A 20,577-nucleotide genomic window follows, 5' to 3' on the forward strand; every position below is an offset into this window, starting at 1 on the left:
GATCAATAACCTGTATCCCACAGACACAAAGAGGAATAGGGTTCCTTCTCAAACACAAGGCTTTCCTCATTTGTCAGTCTTTTGTGCGAGGCAGTTAATGAAGAGTGGAAAGGGAAGAATAAGTAACATTTGAGAGAATCCATTAGCCTTTTTTAAGACTGAGAGTTTTCATTCTCCACTTAAGAACTGAGCTCACAAGAGGTCTGGTCCATTTTTCACATTCTTCTGTTAAGGCTCTGGCCTCAGGAAGAAGGAGGAAATAGAAAGAATTACTACTTCAAATAGTACAAAGAAGGGCTGCCTTCCTCCTGGTCCAGGTTGTTCTCTTTGTTATTTATGACACACAAAATAACTTGTAAGATTTAAAATGCCTCCATCTTCCTTTTCTGTACAAATACATTAGTATATTTTATATACACTAATGGTATAGAATTGATCTACACTGGTGGTTTCAAGTCAAGTTAATCTCAGAGGCCAACCAAACCCCATTTAAGATTCCGGAGCTCACACACCAAAACTTTCCAAATTTCAGTAGTGCTCAGTTTTGAATGGATTTTATTTTAAATTTAACATTTCTGGTGCACTTTACTCTTATAAAGTGTCTCAGAATGGTTAATCTTTACAACATCTTTGAAGGAGAAAAGTAATCTGCTCTGCTGACCCCATGTAACAGATGGCTGGGGAAATGACACAGAGAGAATAATACTTAAGCAGTGGAGACAGATACTGAAGCTCGTACTGCCCATAAAATGTGTTTTGTTTTGTTTTTTTCTGGGTGAGATACTTAATTCCTCCCTTCCAAGCTCATATAGTCACATAGGGAAAGGAGCATCCTGAGGTCTCTAGTATCTTTTACTTTCTAGATGATCCAGAAAATAAGCCCTTTAACCAGGAAAGAACATTGGTCCAGAATTTATAGTCCATTCATTTTAATGTCTGTCTTTCTCTGTCTCTGTCTCCTTCTTTCTTTTTAATTCAGCAACATTTAAGATCCTACTTTGTTATAGGCATTATGCTAGGTAGTAAGAATATAAATACAAACAAAAAAGAAAGATATGGAAAAAGGAAACAATGCCTATCCTCAAGTTTATATTATATTTCAAAGCAGGAATTTGTTACTTATATTATCAAGAGTAATTAGTTTAGCTTTCTTTTGACTAATTTGTTTCATTTATAAATTGAGAATATTGGACTGGATGATTCAGGTCTTAAAATGTCTGTGATTTTATGGTTTCTCATCTCTCTGTGTAGTGGAAGATATAGTAGATATAGTAGAAGGATATTCCAAATTTTGGTTTCATCCCAGGTAACTCTAAAATTTTAAGTTGATCTGTATTCATGTAGAGAGGAAGCATCTTATGTGATTGGAATTCCAAGTCCAAATCTGTACCCCACTCCCCCCAAAAATTCTTGTAATAATAAGAGAACTATTCACTCTTCTGGGGCACTTTTAAGCCATAACTCTGACATGTGTTGGTTATGTGATCCTCAACAAGTTACTCAATTTTTTTAAACCCTTACCTTCCACATTAGAATCAATGCTGTGAATTGGTTCCAAGACAAAAGAGCAGTAAGGGCTAGCCAATGGGGGTTAAATGACTTGTCCAGGGTCACACAGCTAGGAAGTATCTAAGGACAAATTTGAACCCAGGGCATCGCATTTCTGAGCTTGGCTCTCAAACCACTGAGATACCTAGCTACTCTCAAGTCACTCAGTTTCTGGGAGTCCTAGGAAACTATCTAAGATTATAAGTTTGAGGAAAGGTACTTGAAGAATTATCCTCAGGAGTAAGTCATTCATTCTTTCACATCATAAACATGAAGTCAGGCATTACATGACAACATATGTGCAACCTGTATCAGATTATCTGCCATCTTGGGGAGAAGGGATGGTATGGAAGGGAGGGAAAGAACATAGATCACAAAATGTCAGAAAATAATTATTAAAATTATTTCTATGTAATCTTGGAAAAATGCCCCAAAAGCCATGCATTAGTTAAATAAAAATGAGGTCAATCATTCAGTAACTTTTTACTAAGGACCTACTATGTATCAGGCACCTTACTGAGGACATAAAGTCAAAGGACAGTCCCTGCTTTCAGGGGGCTCCCAGTCTAATAGAGAAGATAATAAGCAAATAAGTATGTACAAACAAGCTACATACAAGAAAATGTGGAAAACTATTCAAGAGGGAAGTCACCAAAGTTGATGAGGATCAGGAAAGGCTTTTAGTAAAAGGTAAGATTTTACCATAGATTGGAAACCAAGAAAGCCAGGAGAAAAAGAAGAAAAGTGATATCACACATGCATGTATGACAGCCTGTGAATGTGCCCAGAGTTTGGGAGATAGATTTTGCTTGAAGAATAACAAAGGAGTCAGTGTCATTGGATCAAAAAAGTATATTGAAGGGTCTAAAGTGTAAGCAGAGTGTAATGGTAGAGAGGGAAAAGTTTTGAATGTCTTTGAATGCTCAAGGATTATATATTTGATCCTGGAGCTGATGGAGTTTACTGAGAAGGGAGTGATGTGGTCAGAACTGCTCCCAGGAAAATCACTTTTTCATCTAAGTAAAGGATGGACTAAAGTAAAAAGAGGCTTCTATCTAAATAGCCATTGTCAGATGTATTGGTATGGTGCATCTGTCAGGGAAATTATTGGTACAGTCAAGATGATAAGTGATAAGGGCTTATACGAGATTGGTAGTGGGATTAGAAAAATAAAAGAATCATTAACATTGGAGTGATGATGTGAAGCTTCAATTAACACCCTTGACAATAATTAGATATGGAAGTAGAGGATGAGAGTAAGGAATTGAAGATGATATCTAAGATGCAAGTCTGGATGGCTAGAAAGATGGTGGTACCCGCAACAGTAATATGGAAGTCAGAAAGAAGGGAAGGTTTGGGACAGATAGATAAGGAATTCATTTTTAACATATCAAGATAGCTTACAGGATATCCAGTTTGAGATATTTAACAGGCAGGTGGAGATACAAGATTGGAGGTCTGCCAGTTAGGTTGGATAAGTTCATTTAAGAATCCACAGCATAGAAATGATAATTGAATCCACAGACTTCCATTGTATCAGTTAATTTGGTTTTATCTGATCACTTGGCATTTAACTTATCTTGTTACTAAGTTACTTGAAATAAGTTAAATAAACTTTACCATCATCATTTTCTTATAAAAATTGTCTTTTTTTTGGTAGAGACTATAATACTCTCGATATACATTTAATTTTGTTATAGATGATAGTTTTTAAATAGTTTTTAAAAAGATTTTCATTAATGTTTTCTGTTCACTAATGCTTAAGATAAAAAAGATGGCTTAAAAGACCCTGCCAGTGGCATTCTATCATATTATATGGGTAATGCAGTTTAGGACAAGACTTTCTACTCCACAGGGCAGATTTTTTTTGTCATTTGTCTTATCCAATAATTTTGTTTCACAAAATGATGTTTCAAGTTCTGCTATTTCTGAGGAAGTTGTGTGATTTTCTGTAAGGCAGAATTTTATGTTGCTGACAGAGTCTAAAATTAAATCCCATTTATCCCAAAGGAAAAAGGAATTTTCAATTTCCTTTCTGGTTTAAAATATAAACTCTTTAAAGGACAGCCCTTCTGTAAACAATTTTGGTTCCTCAAGTAATAGACTACTTATAGTGATAAAGAATTTGAATCCTCTGCCTATTAAAATATTTAACAATAAATTATTCTAATCTAAAAATATCTGACATTCTTTACAATATACCACAACTTCTCATAGATTTGAATAAAAAGATTTAGATTTGAGTTGTCTAAATCCAATTCATTTTGGCCATGTGACCTTGGAAAATTCAGATATCCTGTAACTCAATTTTAGCATCTATAAAATGAAAATAATACTACTCTTTCAATCTCATTTGTTTTTGCTTTTGTATCCTGTGTTTCTTATAGAATATATACTTTATATATTGACTGATTAAAGTGATTTAAATATTATAATGCTTATAATTATAAAAGTATACTATTATTGTTCTTGGAAATTATTTCATCCATTGTTAACTTTTCACCCAAGAAACCTGATCTCCCTCTCTGGCTTCTCCTACCATTTTACTCCTCTCAATTCAACAAGCTCTCTTGGCTACAGTTGACAATTTCTTAGAAAAATAATAAAGAACCATGTATATACATGGTCCTCAATGAATTCATTTCACTTTTATTTCAATTGGGCTCTGACCGCCATTTGGCAGTCTTTTAGTGATCTCTTATTAATCACCATCTATGCTTTTCCCATACAAGTACCTCATGCTTGTTTTGTGCCTTTCTCTTCAGTCTAGATGCTCTTTCAATTACACATTTTTTTTAGTTCAATTATATAGAATTTGGTTCTTGAAATAGGTAACATTATTAAAAAATATATGTTTTCTTTTAAGTTAATAACTTGAAAATAATTGCTGACATGCAACCTGAGGCTGTTATGACTGCTAGAGATTATTGATTGAAAAATAAAATGGCCTCTTTACTAGAAACATTTATTTTCCCTTCCCTTCCCTTCCCTTTTTTACTTTCTGTAATGTTTTAACAGATCCAAGGCCATAACATTGAGATCCACTTTTATGTAGCATTTAGTAATTATTTGATCAACCCATGGATATTCTGGGTCAATCTTAATTCCTCTCTGGCATCATAAATGCCTCAAAAAAAGGTGATGCTAATTCTACAAGTGAAAAACTTAAAGATCATTGTACAATTTGTCATTTTATTTTTCCAGCAATAATAGTATCTTGTGATTATCTTGAGGTCAAGAGACTGCTTAGTGCAGAAGGATACTGCCTATGTGTTTCTTACATTCTCTTCCCCAAATTTTCAGCTTCCTTTTTATGTGTTGCCTATTTTTATTTAGAATGTGGCCACCTGGAGGGCAGGGACTATCTTTCATTTTCCTTGTACTGTATTCTCAGGACTGCTTTTCTTTTCAATTATACAGAGTAAATACTTGTTGACTTTATTTTACTTGTTTACATACGTTTTCTTAAGCTTTTTAGTACACCTTCTAGGCCAGGGGCTACTTTCATTAGTACAATATTCCCTCACTATATCACAGTTCACTTATTGTGACTTCACTGTATCCCAGATTTAAATATATATATATATATATATATATATATAATCATAGAGTTTTCGCTATATCACAGTACTTTGTGGATGAATACCTTACTGTGCACAATGGAAATGCAGTACGCCACTACCACTTGTGCAAGTTTGCCAATGTGAAATTGTACATGGCACACTATTGGCTGAAAGGCAACCAACCACAGCATTTTGTTCTGTATCCTGGATGCTTGATTGACTCAGTGTTTATAAGAGTGTGGAAAAGGTTAATAAGAGTGTGGAAAAGGTTTATAGAAAAGTGGGAAGGGTTTATAAAGCCCATCAGGTAAGGTGAAGAGTCGTTTTCTAGTCCTCCCAGCTTTTACCTAGCTTGGGGAAAAGGACAAGACGTGTTACCATCTACCTGAAGAAAAAATCTGTAGCCAAAATCTTGCAGTGAGCAGTGGATGTTATCTTCCTTCTCTTAAGCCTTTCTATGCCCATTCTTCACAAACTTTAAAGGATCATTATGTTTTCATACTAGAAATTTTATTATTAAGAGTTTTTTCATTAAGATTCATCCAGCTGAAGTGCCACTCTATTATTCCACATTAGGCTAGTACACACACACACACACACACACACACACACACACACACACACACACACACATACACACACAATATTTTTCCTTAACATTCATATTTTTCAAAGTGAACTTTGTCATTAGTAGCTAAGTTATAAACAAAAATGAGACATATATACTACAGAATTCATTGTGCTTCCTACATGTGATGAAGTTAAGATTTAACAATCAAAATATTTAAAAAAAATTAAATACCTCATCTTTTTTACAACCTTCAAACTAGTTCAAACTTTCAAAGTAATCAGTGTAATTTATTGACAGACTTCTAGGGCATTAAATTATCAGTTAAAAAGATTTGAATTATTCAATAATATATGCAATTCTGAATATATTGTACATGTATTATTGTATCAGATGTTAAAAGTAGAATTCAAATAGTCTAATACAAATATATGATGAACATGTTTTAATCTGTAATTTATAGTTTAGTTAAGAGAAAAAGAAAGAAAGCTGAAAGGAACATTATTAGGAAATATTTGGAATAAATTGGCATAAAAATTGTCTATTTTCCAATGTAAAATCATAGCTTTCTTTCTGTTAAAAAACTGTAACATTCTACATATAGGACTATGTCTTTAAAAAAACTTTACTATTATTATTGTACACTTTGTAATATAACAGATGAAAACAAAATATGAAATACATATCCATATGAAAGATTAAAAATATGAAAATTGCAATAATAAAATATATATGTTAACAAAATAATAACTAAGAAAGTATTTTCTTATCAAAATAATTTGAAATGTTTTTTTTTTTTCCTGCTAGGCTCTGGGTTGAATGATGGACAGTGGCATGAAGTTCGGTTCCTAGCCAAGGAAAATTTTGCTGTCCTTACCATTGATGGGGATGAAGCATCAGCAGTTCGAACTAACAGTCCTCTTCAGGTTAAGACAGGAGAGAAGTACTTCTTTGGAGGTAAAAACAGAATTCATCTTGTTGGGTTTTTTAAAAATTATTTAACACTTTGCTAAATCCAACATTTCATTAGATTGTCAAGAAGTCATTTGAAGGGGATGTTTTATCATATTTGTTGACCAGATGGTAATAAGGAATAGAATTTTTCTGTAAAATTTCACATAGGTGAGACAGTATGATAATTTTAAAAATTCTTATATTCTTTATTTTAATTGGTCCATTTTGAGATTTGTTGTGTTAATTTTAAAATATGTTCTGTGTCATTTCTGTCCTCAAGTCTATCTAACAATGAGACCTTTTTTGCAAATTAAGATACTTAGTCCTATCACAGACTTACTTTATACTGAGATGTATAATGAATAGTTCTTTGAGGTCGAGTTCTGGCTTATTCTCCATTTTAAGAAATTAATACTGTCAGAACCTGTATTATACCCAGTGAAATCTTTCATTAGATTGTTGGACATATCCATCAGCCATTAAATGTCTCTCAGACTTTTAATCAAATAATTTGGGTCCTAAACATGAAGAATCAAGTAAAAACTATTATTGTATAAATTTTTGCAGAAAGGTAAGTTTTCCTCTAAATTGAAGTGAAATAACCATTTCTATTTGAACTGGCTGTTCCTTCATTCCCTTGTGAAAATGGAGGATCTGGAATGATTATCCTCATGCCATGTTATACTTGCTGCAAAAGTATTGTTAATCAAACAAAGTAAAATCATCTTTAGTACTGAGACACCATAAGGGCAGTGTAAAATTACATAAAATATTGAAATTTTATCAGACTGGCAGCTGAACATTAAAGGAATTTGGCTCTTAGGTTTCTATCTCAAAGATCATTGTGATTTGTTTGGTGGCAAGAAAAATTCCATCACAATTAAAATATTCTTTGCAATTAAATAGATTACACTTCTGGATAAAAGGGCTTTGTCTTTCTAGCTAGATGTAGAAGTAGTAGGGAATTATATATATATATATACACAAAATACACACACACACACACACATATACATAACCTTTCATGGACACTTGTATTAAGATGGAGACTCTGCCAACACTTTGGATAATGGTCGAATCCCATACTAACCTTTAAATGTCTTTAGATAAATTTCATTTGTTGAAATTGAATCAACAATGATACATACAAAACCTAGTGGAATTGTGTGTTGGCTATGGGGGGGAAGTGGAGGGAAAGAACATGAATCATGTAACCTTGGAAAAATATTCTAAATTAATTAATTTAATTAAAAATTTCAATTAAAATAATTTTTAAAACTCATGTAGTAAATAAAAAAAATTAATTCATGAATTAATTAATAATTTAAATTTTTAAAAAAGTGAATCAGGTAAGAGAGTAGTCCTGATCAAAAGAGTATCTCATACTGTCATTCCTTCTCCACCTTTTTTTTAATATGGATGCCAAGATAGATGAACTCAGATACTGATAAAAGAAAGAAATGGTTATATTGTGAGCAGAGAGATTATTCTTTTCCCTGGGACTTTAGGAGCTTTTCTGGGGTTTTTTACTATAAGTCTAACTCTCTAGTTCTTTAGCACTCCCAGACTTTAATGAACCCATAAACGTTTGACAAATCCACAAATGAATTTATCATTTACCTTTTACCTAATACAAGATCTGATATGTTACAATTTTATATATTAGAGCTATGTGTGTAAAGAGTCTAAAAACAAGAACTACAATTAAAATGACCCAATTGTTGACATGTCCCATGCAGAGTAGGGCAATGGTTTTTAGTGCAGCAGCATCACACTCATTTTTCTACAACCCTTGTTGGTCATTTCCTCTATCTTTGTCTTTCCTAAGGAGCAAATTCTTAATTCTGAAGAGGCTTATCTTTCTCTAGCTCTTCCTAATACTGTGAATTTAGAGTTGTGTATACTCTATAGGATTTTAAAGAAACAGCTTGAGACAGAATTAACATGTGCCTTTCTCAATGTATAAATTTCTCAATTTATAAACAAGATGTTCCCTGTGAAATCTTTCATCAAAACATTTATTCCTGCCATCTGGAAGAAAAGATCCTGGTCCAAATTATCCTAGGCTTGTAATTAGCTGTTGCTAATCCATGTAATACTTTATATTTTTGTGGCAGTTCTAACTTTTCATGGTATGTCTATACTGATAACCTAATCAACAAGGGAGGTGTTAGCTTGCCATATTATAAAAAATAAACAGTAGTATGACAACAGCTTTGGGCTTGGAATTCAGAGACTTCAGTTTTTTTTTTCTATGGCCTCTTACACTCACCAAATATGGCCTTGGCACATTTCTTCACTCTGTAAAAAGTAGAAAAATAATGATTGGATTAGCAATTTCACAAGATTGCTGTGAGGACCAAATGGGACCTACAAACATTCAATCAAAACAAAAATAATACTATTAAATTGAAGTTCAGAGGAGAAGTGACTCCCCCATATTCACCTGTTTTGTAGAGTGGCATAGGATCTTCAAACAAATATGACCTAAAGAAGTTTTTAAGAGATCTTATAAACTCTATGCCAGCTCTGTGATATTTCACTATTTTATCATTGACTTCAATGATAGCATCAGTGGTATTCTAATAATGTCTGAAGATGATACAAATTTGGAAAGGAAAACAACCACATTGAATGCTAGAATATAATATTATGTCAAATCTAATATAATTAAATTTAAGAATGATAAGTGTCAAGTATTATCTTTGGATAAGAAAAACAACCTCCTAAGTATCTGGGTCAAGGTTTTCAGCCAATAGTCCTTTTGAAAAAGATCTGTATGAGATTTTAGTGTACTATAAATTCAGTAAGTCCGCCATATGCATGTCAGCCAAGAAAGCTGGTTTAATCTGCATTGAGGAGAGGTATGGTTTCTGGCACTGCAGAAGGTATTATTCCACTGTATTCTACCTTAGTAAGACTGTCATATATTGTTCTGTTCTTTATGTCATGGTTGGAGATGATGATAATAAGTTGGTGAGAATCCAAAGGAGTTCAATCAGGATGACAAAAGGCCTCAAGATTCAGAGAAGTGAGGAGTGATTAAAGGAGGCGAGGATATTTAGCCTGACAAATGAAAACCTTTCAGAGGAAAGTAGGGACATGATGTGTCTTTAAGTATTTGAAGGGTTGTCCTATGGAGAAAAGATTACATTTTTTTCTCCTGGTCTTAAGCTTGAATGATAGAATTTAAGCTGTTTTAGTGGAGAATAGACTGCCTTAGGAGGTAGTACTTTGTCATTATTGGAGGACTTCAAGTAAAGAATGGATAATAATTTCTTAAATATGTTCAAAAGGGAATTTTATATAGGTTTGTACTAGACTCTTATGGCCTTTTGAAATGTGAGGTCTTTTTAAATATAAATCATGTCTCTTCTAAATCTGAGATTTCATGATCTCCTAGATCATATCTTTTCTGCCACTTATTAGTATACCCTCATCTGTTATATTCTGCATTTTATTTATGGCAACCATATATTTCTCCCTTGTCTTGCAGATCAGTTACAACTATAATTCATCATATATTATGATGTTTTAGAATTTTAGTCATATTGCATCATTGAAATTATACATCTATTAAAAAGATGTATTTTTCCTTTAAGAATATTTGAAAGCAATGACCTATGTTCTAAATGCAATCCATTATGTTTTTTATTTTAATACACCTTGGTCTCCTGATCATATTTGGTCTCTAGTGTCTGAAAGAAATATATTTATTGGACCAATTTAAAAAGCTGACCATTCAAATGCATATCCTTTTCAAGACAAAAGATGTTCATGTATCCACTTTTATTTTTTTCTGTAGTTTGTAAAGCCTAATTCTTTTGTGTGGTTGTGGATCTCAATTATAAGGTTCTGAGGCTTTATGTAATCATTATTTAAAAAAAAACACCTAGATATACTTTGACACCTTTCTTAAAAATTCCTAGAAATTATCATTTTTAAATGAATCTATCCCATAGAATACTCCAGGCTTAAAGAAAACATATTTTTAATTTATTTTTTAAGTCATCTTATATTAATCCCTTTAAAGAATGACTTTGGAACTTCAGAACAGGTTGGTTTCCAAAGTATATCTCCTTCTTCTTTCCTTTACTGCTCATAGTTATTGGGTTTGTTTTTTTTTTTTCTATCTGAGCTGCCAGTATGCTATTTACCACAATCTCATAGATTTAAATAAAAGCAGTCTTACTATTTCCTTTATATTTTATAGTTTCATTTAAATAATGTGATATTTAAAACCCAAGATGTGTCAATAACTAATCTCAGGTTTTGCATACATTAAAGTTCCCATTCTGTAACTTCCTTCATACCTACAGACTATTTCCCCCCCAGGAAGAACTTCTCTCTCCTACTAATTTATGTGAATCCCAGGCCTGTGTTTGCCTTTCCAAATCATCCTTCCTTGGTTCTGAATTGTATTTTTGGTTTTGTCGGGATAGAAAATAAAATGAGAAAATGACTGACTCATAGAGAAGCTTTCTCAGTTTTATTCCAATAACAAAGACCATCCACCTTTGTAAGATCTGCAAAACACTTTCTTAATAACAATTCTGTGAAGGAGGGGATAGGAACATTTTGAACAATGACGAAACTGAATCTCTGAGGTTGCATGACTTGCTCATAACACTTGGAAAATAAGTATTAGAGGTAGATTTCAAACCCAGTTTTTTGGCTTCAAGGTTACAGTAGCCAAGCTTCATTTAGGTATCATCTTCCCAACAGAAGTTGCTCACAGTTGGACATTTCATTATTGAAATACATGTAATGAATATGATTGAGGAGTACCTCTCCTCACCCTCACACACACTGGCTTTTGTCTAGAGTGACCTCTGCTGAGCATACTTTGATGCTTGGTCCCTTTGTGTACTCTTGTCTGTGAGCTTGGCCCCTTCTAGGGAGAGATGGATCTTGAACTTTTCATTGGTCCAAATATTCTGTCTTAATGCTGAATGACTTAACATTTTAGGATGAGGAAGGAATTCACTTACTGAACACTAAAGTAGGAACATTTTCTAACTCAATAATTTTTTTTTAAATCATTCCTTCTTCTCTTCCTCTTTTCTGTAGAAATTCATGGCATGTAACTCCCTTTATGGCTCTATCCATGACAAAGAGGCCAAGGTACTTCCTTCCAGTATAACCCTTGAACAAATTGTTAAAAGAAAAAATGTAATTATTATTATGTTCACTCAATATCCATTCTTCTACAGCTATAATTTGATTCAGATTAGGACAATAAGGACAAATATAAATAAGAGAATTTTACCCTACATCTGACTGAAACAGCGATGATTCCCCATCAAAGATCAAATTCAGTCTATTTATCCTTTTGTAATACCCTTCTTCACTTTATAATAGAGCCCAACATACTGGGTAACTTACAAACATTTGCCTCGTGTTTATTGTTTAGTTATTTCAGTTGTATTCATCTTTTTGTAACCCCATTGGAGGTTTTCTTGGCAAAGATAATGGAGTTCTTTTCTGGCTCATTTTATAGATAAGGAAACTGAGGCAAACAAAGAAAAGTTACTGGCTCAGGGTTACACAGCTAATAAATTTATGAGGCCAAATTTGAATTGACAAAGAAGAGCATTCCTAACTCCAGGCCCAGCACTCTATCCACTGTATAGCTAGCAGCCCCATGTCTTATGTAGAGATGATAAGATAAAAAATGAAGAAACATTTTCAAATAGTTCATAATTATTTTGAGCCTTGATTCATTTAATGAATGAAACTTTATTAAGGTATAAATTTTAAAAGAACAACAAAATGAAAATAGTACATTTATTTCAAGTTTGCATGTATGGTTACATTTCTCTGTGAAGGATAAGATATATTCATTGTTAGAAAAGATCATAAAAATGAACTTTATACACCAGTAAAATTGTAGACTATTAAGCTGTTAAAATGTGACATAAGTGAGATCCCTTTAAGTATGAGAAAAATAAGATTACTGAACTTGCTAAGTGAATATTTTTAGTTAAGTGCAAAAAAAAATTTAGAAATCTTCCTAGCTGTTAAAATATGTAGAAGTCTGAATATGTTTATATTCCCAAAATTTAAGAGGTCCTCCTATGATTAAAAATGAAAAAGATAAGGTACTACTACAAAGGTATCATACTGATACATAGGAGTTTTGAAATATACACTTTTTTCTGATATCCCATAGTCATTTTAATTCCTAAAAATAATGGACATTAAATATATATGTATGTATTACATAGATATAGTTGCTCATGTTCTGTCCTGCTTGAAATCACTTTCTGTTACTTGTTTTGTATCTTCAGTCTATTATGCAAATGTTTTTACTTCCCCAGTAAGATAGAAAGGCAAAGGACTATTTAATTTTCATCTTTGTGTCCCTAGTGCCTAGTATGGAGTAACTACTATAGCAATGACTGTAGTTATAGTTTAATAAGTTTTGGTTAAATTGAATTCAAATTCACTACTGCAAATTTTCAAAATTATCTGAATATTTTATCTATTAACAAACATGAACTTTAAGGCTTTCTGAGGACTCATTTGGTCACTGTCAAAACTGTGGAGATAGGTACTTCAGATATCATATCCCCATTTTTCAGAAGAGAAAAGTGTGAGAGCTATGAACTGACTTGGCCATTATCACACAACTAGTATGTTTCAGAGGTGGGACATGAACCTAGGTTTACCAAACTCCAAAACTGTCCCTCTCTCTTCTCCATTTCAGTGCCTCTCATCTTGTGCTAACATTGAGCTTTCATATGTACACAAACAATCATAAAAATTTTAGGAGTTTTTACATGAAAAAAATCCCAACAGTTTTACTTGCCTAACTGTTCACGATTTTGAACAGACTTTTTGATCTGTTCTCTACCTATGTTAAAATATCATACCCAAGACAACCTTATTTTCTTTGGGTTTTTTTTTCTTGATTTCTAATGTTTTCCCAGTTTGTCTCAAGTAGAACCACTGAAAACCCTACATTTCGTTTTCCAGCCAGCTATTATTAAAGTGATTTCATGAGCATGGAGTGCTTGTTCTTGGAGCACTGGACTCCACACAATTCTCAAGTGTATCATCTGACATGGATATTAGTAGAGACACATGAAATGACATAAACTAGAAAGATTCAATGTGGAAGTGCATTCAATTTTTAATCATGGGGAGATGAAGACCAGAAGGATACATCAAAAATCCACTATGTGCTGTGCACTGGGATAAGCAAGGGAAATGCAAAGAAAGACAAAAATAATTTTCACTGCCTTCAAGGAGATCATAATGGATGCAGATCACAACATTCAAGTAACTATGTAAAAACAAGATGGATGGAATCAGGAGAGAGAAACGTCATGGTAGTTCTGGAGGAAGGATGACACAAACTCTTCTCTGATATCCCTGGGGAGAGGCTTTGTTGGAAGAGAGAACATGTTAATAATGGAAGAAATAGAGCTTGATATGAAAAAGCAGCTTTATAGAATCACTTTCGCAATAGCTAACTTGAGAATTAAATGCATACACATCATAGCTTTTAGTTAGATTTACTTGACATGAGCACAAGCAGAGGGTTAGAAATCAGGAGAAAAGAAGGAATGTGAGATTGTCCAAATAAGAGTTTTGTACCAAAGTTACAAAATATTAGATCTCTGATGTGTAATATGATAAAGGTACCCTGTAGCTTTAAAGTGATATATAAATATTAATGTTCATGTTCATTGAGGGAAGAAATAAGATTATTTTTAAGGTTGTATCCCTTGATACAACCTTATTGCTTAGTGTCTAGTACATAACAAATAGTAAATGTTTAGAGTTATTCTTATTAGTATTAATATTACTTTTTTTAACTTTCCCAGAAACTATAATTTTAAATGTTTAATGTAAAAAGGGTGAAAAATACAAAATAGCTATTTCAAGACTGCTTTTGTCTCATTATCCCTTATTAGGGAAACCATTAAATATATATGGAAATTAGGGTTATAAATAGTCTTAGAGAAATGAATGTATGTTTACTTAAGAATACATTCTAATCCTATTTTATCTTCTTCTGGGAGTCTTCAATTCATATGGATGTAATATTAAGAACTTGTCATCTGCTGTGTGAAGGGTAAAGAGGTGAATAGGAAAGAACATATCATTTTTATAAATTTTATTCATAGATGCCAGATAAATAATCAAAGATAGAAGAAAGATGGGGAAATAGGAGAGAGAGGGAGAAAAAATAAAAAGGGAGGGAGAGACAGGGAGGGAGAGAGAGAGAGAGAAACACGGGGTGGGGGGAGGGGAGTCAAAGTGACTAGCCATGGCCAGCAAAACTCTAAACCAGATTAAAATGTAAATTGGTAATTTTTTACAAAACAAATAAAAAATACCTGGTGTTAATTTGTGGGTTTCTAAATCGATTTGGAGCCTGCAGAGATCCTTTTCTATTTGAGTTTGACACCACTGGAATAAATGACTTCTGAGGTCTTTCCAAAAGTAATTTCTTCCTTGAATAATTGCAACATTTAACAGTATCTTTGAACTATCTCATTCACAAAATAAAGAAATTTGGACTAGATGATTGCATATGGTGAATTCAGAATTTTGACTATACCAGAATTGAAGAACAATGAAGAATGGAATAATGTCAACTTAGAGGGAAGACTCTAGTGTTTTAGTGCCATAGAATTATTTTCATTAATTATATTGTTTAGCTTTTTTTAATCACATATTTTATTAAAAACATAGATTATTATCAAATCTCTAAGTGACCCCTATATATAAAGATATAAAGATATATTATATATAAAGATATAAAGATATAAAACATCATTAATTATAGCTAGAATTAATATACCACTTTCAAATTTGTTAAGTGATGTATATTTTATCTTCTTTGATTCTCAAAATAACTGCAATGTAGGAATGTAGAGGCTCTTCCTATCCCCCTTTATCTGGGTGGAAAACTGAGGCAGATAGATATTAAGTGATTTGCCCAGTATCACAAAGCTAGTGTCTGAGGCAAGGTTTGAACTAGGCTCTTCTTAATTAGAGTTCAGCAGTCAATCACTGGCAACACCTAGTTGCCCCTTCCATTTCTTCCTCCCCAGATTCTTCCCACTTTCCTTCTCTCCCTAACTCCTTCTTGTTTTTTCTCTTCTGCCTTTTTCTCTTATGAAACACACAAATAATGAGATTATTGGTTTCTCTGAAGATCTCAATATGGAATGATGGCTTCAATCTGATGAAATTGAATTTAAAAATAAATTTAAGGTTTTTCACTTACATTTAAGTATACCTGTATGGGATATAAGAAGTATTGCCTGTTAACATTCTTAATTAACCATAGACTTCAGGATTTTAATGAACTACAAGTTCAGAAAAGTCAATAGTATAACAAGGCAAGCAAAAATTCCCAAGCAATACTTTTTTTGTTTGTGTGTTTGATTTGATTCTTAAAAGTCAAGGTAAAGTTTCCCCATTCTCAATATTCATATCACTGATGAGGATTAAATTTTTATCTCTAATTTATGGTTCTTTTTAAGAGTTCAGAGGGACTTAGTAATCATCAAATTAGTTCCCTGATTTTTTTTCATTTTTAAAAATATGTATTACTACATAGAGAGTGGGGCACTGAGAAGGTAAGTGGCTTATCCATGCCCAAATTGTATTAGAATAGTGTCTATATACACCAATGAGTCAAGAATCTTTATTCAGTAGAAGATACAAAAATGTTAGTGCCATTTTAAGCTTGGAATCCCCTGTATATTTGAATTATCTGGGATTCCCAGGACAGAAATAAACTCCATCAGCTGCCTTTATTCACCTTTCTGTCAATGAACTGAAGGAAAAGAAACATGCAAAATGGCTCTATCTCATCTTCTTTCTTGTCCTCCTTATCTCATTAACTCCAAGAAAGGCTCTTTCACATTGAGTAGTATTACTAAAAGGCCTCCAGAGTCTAGTATTCCTGTTTATGACTGAATTGAAGAAATTTGAACTCCTTTTTTTTAAACCATTCCCAAACTTCCTCTGATTTTTCTTCCCTTACCATTTTTCTTCTCCTGCTTCAGTGTAATAATTTCTTTTAGTAAGAGTGGAGAATAGAAATTTGTTGTCTGTGATTTATTTCCATGTGCCCATAGAAAATATGCCACAACTTCATCCCAGGATTCCCTTAACTAGCAATTCAGACCTCTTTTTACTAGGTTACCTTCCCACGTCCAAAAGGCCTGGGGTGATAGTCAGAAGACTAGGATTCAACTCTTCCATAAAAATGAAATATATGATCTTGGACAAATCACTAAATATCATTGGACTGGGCCTCAATTTCCATTTCCATATGTCATAGGATCCTTTTTGTGTGAACAGAACTGAGTGTGCTATTCTCCCAATGAAAATTCAGTTTACAAAGGCTAGTTTGTTATCTTTTGTTGATTGAGGACTCCAGGACAAGTTTGCAAAGGAGACAGAAAGACAGAAAGGGCAATAAACAACTAGGTTGTTCCCTTTACCTCACCTGAACAGGTATTTTGCATTGTAGGTCAAGGGCTGGTTAGGGGCAAGGGGGGAAGAGACTTGTGTTGGGAACTTGAATATATTGCCTGTTTGCTGCCTATTCAACTGACACTTCTTAGTCCATCACTGAAGTGGTCTCTTTCATGAAGGGAATAAACAACTGTCTCTTTTAATACTACCTTTTGATTCCAGGTCATGTTTATTTGAATGAGTGGGGCACTTGTGCTCATTTTTGAGTGGGGCACTTGTCATCATTTTGTATTTCAAACATTTTCTAGCTACAATTTCTTTTTTGAGTAACTTCTACCCTTCTATCTCTCTGCCAAAGCAGTCATATTCCTTCCCCTTTCCCCATCATCCACAGAAGGGAAACTAGTGACACTCTTCATAGTAACCCTGTGAAATGATAATAATAACTCAGATGTACAGCAAATTTTTATATTTATTTTAATTTTTAATTTTTATTTTATTTAATTAATTTAGAATATTTTTCCATGGTTACAAGATTCTTGTTCTTTGATTTTAATATTTAAAAACATTTACTGCTAGGAGTACCAAATCATATAATGTTAAAACTTATAGGAAGCTCAGGATCACAAAATTCAGAAGTGAAAATGGTCTATGAACAAAATATAATGGAGAGAGAATAATAAAGGTAACAAAATTTTCATGTATCAAGCAATTAGAATAGTGTTTAGCACACAGTAGTAACTTAATGTTTATTGAATGATTAATAAATTGATAACTTGACACCTTTATTTCCTGGATATAGACATTCAAAGAGATGGAGGACTTGTGAAAAATCACTGAATTTGTAAAAGTGTGTTCATCAGTCTTGTTCTTTCTCTTTTCCTAATGTACTTTTTAGCACCGGCACAGATTTCAAATCTAGGTCCTCTGACTCCAAATTTGACACTCTATTCCATCATAAGGAATCTCTCCCAAGCTCTCTTCATGCTGTAGGTTCAAGAAACTGATTGCCAAAGAGTGGCCAATCTAGGACTAGTACTTGAGTGTCCTGACCCAACAGTTATGTTCCCAAAGATATCTTCACTAGAATAGATATACTAGTGGATCAAAAATCATTGAATCATGGTTGACTATGACCATGAAAATTTATAAACATGGAGGCTAGTTGGGCATCTAAAACAAGAAAGATGAACTAGACATGGAATAGGACACAGTCACAAATTCTAAAATTTTATGTTGAAATAGTAGTTAGGATGTTCATATAACTAATAAAAGGAGAACTATGAATTTTAATCCTCTGAAATTTTCTTGATAATTAAAAGATTAGCAAAACTAACAAGTGACAAAAATTATAACATTTCAGAGATTTTGGGAAGACAAGTATGTTAGTTCACTATTGGTGAAACTATCAGTTGGCCTAAACATTATAGAAAATGACTTGGAATTGTCTTTAAAAATCACTGAGCTTTTTTTAATCTCTAATTCAACAATGTCACTTAATATTAATACTAGTCACATAATAGATTGCAAGGCAATTAAAAGACAGGTTAAAATATTTTTTTTGCTTTTTCTGAAAAATCAGGAGAACAATTTATATGAAGCACTCAATTTTGAAAAATACAATAAGATGTGAGACAGTCTATGATAAGCCCAAAGATCCCAGTTTTGGGGACCAAAATCCACTATTTGATAAAAACTGCTGTGAAAATTGAAAGATAGTGTGGGAGAGATTAGGTTTGGATCAACATCTCACACCCTACACCAAGATAAACTCAGAATGGGTGAATGACATGAATATAAAGAAGGAAACTATAAGCAAATTAGATAAACTCAGAATACTATACTTTTCATATCTTTGGGAAAGACTTTAAAACCAAGCAAGAGGAAGAAAAAATTAAAAAAAATGTAAAATCAATAATTTTGATTACATCAAATTAAAAAGGTTTTGTACAAACAGAACTAATGCAACCAAAATTAGAAGAGAAACAACAAATTGGGAAACAATCTTCATAACAAAAACCTCTGACAAAGGTCTAATGACTCAAATTTACAAAGAGCTAAACAAATTGTACAAAAAAATCAATCCATTCTCCAATTGATAAATGGGCAAGGGACACGAATAGGCAATTTTCAGTTAAAGAAATCAAAACTATTAATAAGCACATGAAAAAGTGTTCTACATCTCTTATAATCAGAGAGATGCAAGTCAAAACAACTCTGAAGTATCACCTCACACCTAGCAGATTGGCTAACATGACAGCAAAGGAAAGCCATGAAAGTTGGAAGGGATGTGGCAAAGTTGGAACATTGATTCACTGCTGGTGGAGCTGTAAATTGATCCAACCATGCTGGAAAGAAATTTGGAACTATGCCCAAAGGCACTAAAAGACTGTCTGCCCTTTGATCCAGCCATAGCACTGCTGGGTTTGTAACCTAAAGAGATAATAAGGAAAAAGACATGTACAAGAATATTCATATCTGCGCTCTTTGTGGTGGCAAAAAAACTGGAAAATGAGGGGATGCCCTTCTATTGGGGAATGGCTGAACAAAGTGTGGTATCTGTTGGTGATGGAATACTATTGTGCTCAAAAGAATAATAAACTGGAGGAATTCCATGGAGACTGGAACAACCTACAGGAAATGATGCAGAGTGAGAGGAGCAGAACCAGGAGAACATTGTACACAGAGACTGATACACTATGGTACAATCAAATGTAATGGACTTCTCCATTAATGGCAATGCAGTGATCTTGAATAACTTGGAGGGATCTACAAAAAAACAAACAAACAAAAAAAAAAACCCAGTATCCACATTCAGAGGAAAAACTGTGGGAGTGGAAACACAGAAGAAAAACAACTGTTTGACTATGTAAGGATAATTTAGGGTTGTGACTTAATCTAAATTTGATTTTTGGTCACTAGGAGATATTCCAAATAAAATACCCAAGCCAGTGTGGAAATATATGGTGGTTTAATCAATATATAGGGAAGAAATCAAAGAGAAGAGAGAGGGAAAAGGTATAGGATTTCTCTCACCCAGCCTGTGCCAGGAGAGCCACAGGGTCCTTGAAGATTAGAGGCTTCTCTAAAAGTATAGTGTTTGGAAGGTAAAGGAAAGAAAAATCAACCTAAACTCTGAAAGATCTCAGAGAAGAGCCTCACCAAACTAGGTTACTAGGCTTCCTCCAGTATGGTATCAAGGAAAACTCACTGCTAAACCTGGACAATAGCAGCTGCTATGCCAAGATATCAACATGCTCAGCAAGCTGCCGCCAGCCACCACTCCATCATCAAAGAGGCCCAAGAGAGGAAGCAACACGAAATATATAGACGGTTTTACATCACTTTCCTGCATCTCACATGTACCAATGATATCTTAGGCTTGACTTAGGGCAGCCCAGGGGTCTGTCAGTTGTTTCTGATTTGTCATTTGCTAGCACATGTCTGTCATAGGTCATCCTCCTAAATACTTAATCCTTAAGTATGGGTGTAGACATT

At 33.3% G+C, this 20,577-nt stretch overlaps 1 protein-coding gene across 1 annotated transcript in view; it reads left to right on the top strand.

Annotated features, from left to right (window-relative positions):
- The window catches only part of CNTNAP2 (contactin associated protein 2), a 2,768,972-nt gene that overhangs the window by 1,397,581 nt on the left and 1,350,814 nt on the right, over nt 1-20,577 (top strand). The window contains exon 9 of the mRNA XM_007504517.3: nt 6,487-6,636. Coding sequence (XP_007504579.1) covers nt 6,487-6,636 — 150 coding nt within the window. The remainder of the gene's footprint in view (nt 1-6,486; nt 6,637-20,577) is intronic.

This window comes from Monodelphis domestica, chromosome 5 (genome assembly GCF_027887165.1).
Source record: "Monodelphis domestica isolate mMonDom1 chromosome 5, mMonDom1.pri, whole genome shotgun sequence".
NCBI classification, from domain to species: Eukaryota; Metazoa; Chordata; class Mammalia; order Didelphimorphia; family Didelphidae; genus Monodelphis; species Monodelphis domestica.